This window comes from Tupaia chinensis, unplaced genomic scaffold (assembly GCF_000334495.1).
Source record: "Tupaia chinensis unplaced genomic scaffold, TupChi_1.0 Scaffold000672_1, whole genome shotgun sequence".
Classification (NCBI taxonomy): Eukaryota; Metazoa; Chordata; class Mammalia; order Scandentia; family Tupaiidae; genus Tupaia; species Tupaia belangeri.
The window spans coordinates 106-2,795 of record NW_006160195.1 but is presented as its reverse complement, the minus strand read 5'-3'; the positions used below and the strand labels follow the sequence as shown (position 1 = coordinate 2,795).

Below are 2,690 nucleotides of genomic sequence, written 5' to 3'. Positions count from 1 at the left end.
GCCTGCAACTTGAGCTTCCTCTTCTCCTGTACCAGAGTGGGAAGGGAGATGTAGCTCCCACTCTCAGGTTTGGCCAAGGTCTCGCCTCCTCCTCCTTTTCTCCTCTGCCTCACCTTTCTGTGTTAGAGGAAGAGTGTCTTTTGTGTGTGTGTGTGTGTGTGTGTGTGTGTGTGTGAGGTTTTTGCTATAGGGCGCGTGTGCTCGCCAGAGTGACAGAGAGAGACACAGAGATAGAAAGCGAGAAATCACCCCACAGGGGGGATGGCCACGCTGCAATCCCTTCTCCTCCATTCTCCTCTTGGGATCTTGGGCACATACGCACATGCACCCATTGCGAGTTTAAGCCACTGGGTCCGGGACTCGAACCGTGGTCGGCTACATGAGAGTTCAGCAACATAGCCATTATGTTAACTGCTGGTCCCAGAGGAAGCATCTTTCATGACATATCTCAGTCTCTGCCTCACTGTCATCGAAGCTATAACAGATTGAAGCTATGTGCCTGTGATGAGCAACATCCCATTAACTCTCACAACACAGCGAGTAAGGTACCATTTTCATTTTTCTAATGTGGAAATTGAGGCTCAGGGAGGTTAAGCAACTTGCTAGAGATCACACAGCTGGTGAATGCCAGAGCCAGGTTTTCAGGTAATTCAGGAGCCCAAGCTCTTAACCATTAGATTGGCTCCCAAGCAGCCTCAACGAAATTTCTCAGGGCCAGGTCTAAGTTCTCAGGAATTCCTCTATCCTGAGGAGCATTTCATGCAGGTACACAGCTTCTAACAGGTCCCCAGTAGAAAGCATGTCTCAGGGACTGAGCTGGTCACTAGCCACCTCAGTTCCTTGGTGCTCTCCTCTGCCTGGTTTGGTGCCCCAGGAGGTTGGCCTCTGTGAGCCATGCTGTCCAGGCTCTTTGGCCACCTTCCTGCAATCAGCTAAGAGGCCCAGCAGGCCACCATCCTGCGGAAGGAGAGATCCCCTTGCCATGGATCTGAGTGTGGCCATATACGGCTCTGGCTGCTGTTCTTTGTCTTTCGTCCAAGACTCAAGCCCTCCTTGGCTTCTGTCATCACCCCCTACCCCAGGCCTAGGGGTGGTAACAGCTTCCATGGTTGCTAATCCCTGGGTGTTATCACCCTTCACTGGTTGCCTTCATCTTGGTACACTTCTACAGAATCCCGTCATGAAATCCCTTTGCGCCAGCCCCTCTGTAATGTGCCAGTTGCTTCCTGCTGGGACCCCGATGAGTAGTCACTTTAGAAAAGTGGACATGGTTGGTTTTCAGGTGGTCTTTACCCAAGAGTTTGTTCAGCTCTCCTGGTGGCATGGCTTGGAAGGCTTCATTTGTGGGTGCGAAGACTGTGTAGACCCCCTCCCGGTTGAGGGTCTCTGTCAGCCCAGCAGACTGGATGGCAGCTACCAGCATGCTGTAGAGACACACAGAGAGGTCAGTTCCTCTGGCAAGTGGGGTGTAAGTGGCATGTTTTTCAAATACCTCCCCACTGGGGGCCATGGAGCCCAACCACTGGAAGGCATACACCTTGCTGGTTTTCATTCCCTCCCTATACTTAGAGAGGGAACTATTCCAGTTGGCATCTTCTCTCCACCCAGCATAAAGCTAAGGTCAATTAAATGGCTGGGAGTCAGGGGCCAGAGGAAGGAGAGAGAAGAAGAAGAGGCATGGTTGACCCAGACTGGCCAAGTCACTGGGCCCTGGGAATGTGACTCTGGGGTGGGCGTGTGGTCTCCAACTCCTGTAGGCATCTGAATTAGTGACAGGGAAACACTCAGTGAGACAGCACCTAATGGTGAAGAGCAAGTCAGAAATGGAGAGCGGGACAAGAAAACAGGCTGACATGGGGTCTCCAGAGTAGCTGATTCTTCACAGAGCCAGAGATGCCGCCCCGGAAACCACATGCTCTCAGCTGGCGAGAGAGTGATGTTTTCCTCGCACTTTGGTAAGAAAAACGTCATCCCCCTCTCCACTTCCTGTGGATGAGAGGATTACATTCCCAGAAGTAAAATCCTTTCTCTAACGTGGTTACATTCCCAGAAGTAAAATCCTTTCTCTAAAGTATTATTTCAAGGTGACCTTCGTCCCTAGCCCGGAAGGTCACACCACTGAGCCCCTGAGGAAGGGGGGAGCTTGACAAAAAGCTGAGATCTTACGTTCTGCCTTAGCATCAACACTTAGCAGAAGCCCTGCCTCAGGGTGAGACTGGTTACCTGAAACGATTGTCTCCCTTCAAGACGTCCATGACAGTCCCCATTGGGGGGGTCAGCACCCGGTCCATGGTGAACAGGGTTCCGTACCTTCCCCGCTTATCGTGGGCGGCGATGCAGCTGTTCTCGATGCACAGGCTCTGCATGAAGAGGGGCAGAGAAAGCAAGCCTGGTTATCCTCTCCACAGGAGCCTCCTGACTCTTTCAGGCCAGGTGCTGATGGCACCCTCCACAGAGATCAGTAGCTGTATCTTGGACTGGGCCATTAAGACAGGGATAGGAGCCAGACAGTGGCCTGTCTGACAGCTGGGCCAGGCTGGACCCCTGTGGAAAGGTCTTGAGCTTGCATCCTAGGGCCTCCCTGTACATGCTAGGGACTCCAGCATGCCCATGATCCAGGCTGGCTGAGGCTGGGGGTTTATTGTGGTATGAGGACCCTGTTGGGGGTGCCCATCTCTCCCTGTCTCATA

General features: G+C 52.8%; 1 protein-coding gene across 1 annotated transcript in view; it reads right to left on the bottom strand.

The window, feature by feature from the left end:
• The window catches only part of LOC102477510 (transforming growth factor-beta-induced protein ig-h3), a gene marked incomplete at its 5' end in the record, with an annotated part of 14,665 nt that extends 12,305 nt beyond the window's left edge, over positions 1 to 2,360 (bottom strand). Inside the window, 2 exons of the mRNA XM_006160109.2 lie at positions 1,294 to 1,424; positions 2,224 to 2,360. Coding sequence (XP_006160171.1) covers positions 1,294 to 1,424; positions 2,224 to 2,360 — 268 coding nt within the window. The remainder of the gene's footprint in view (positions 1 to 1,293; positions 1,425 to 2,223) is intronic.
• Positions 2,361 to 2,690: the final 330 nt, after the last annotated feature.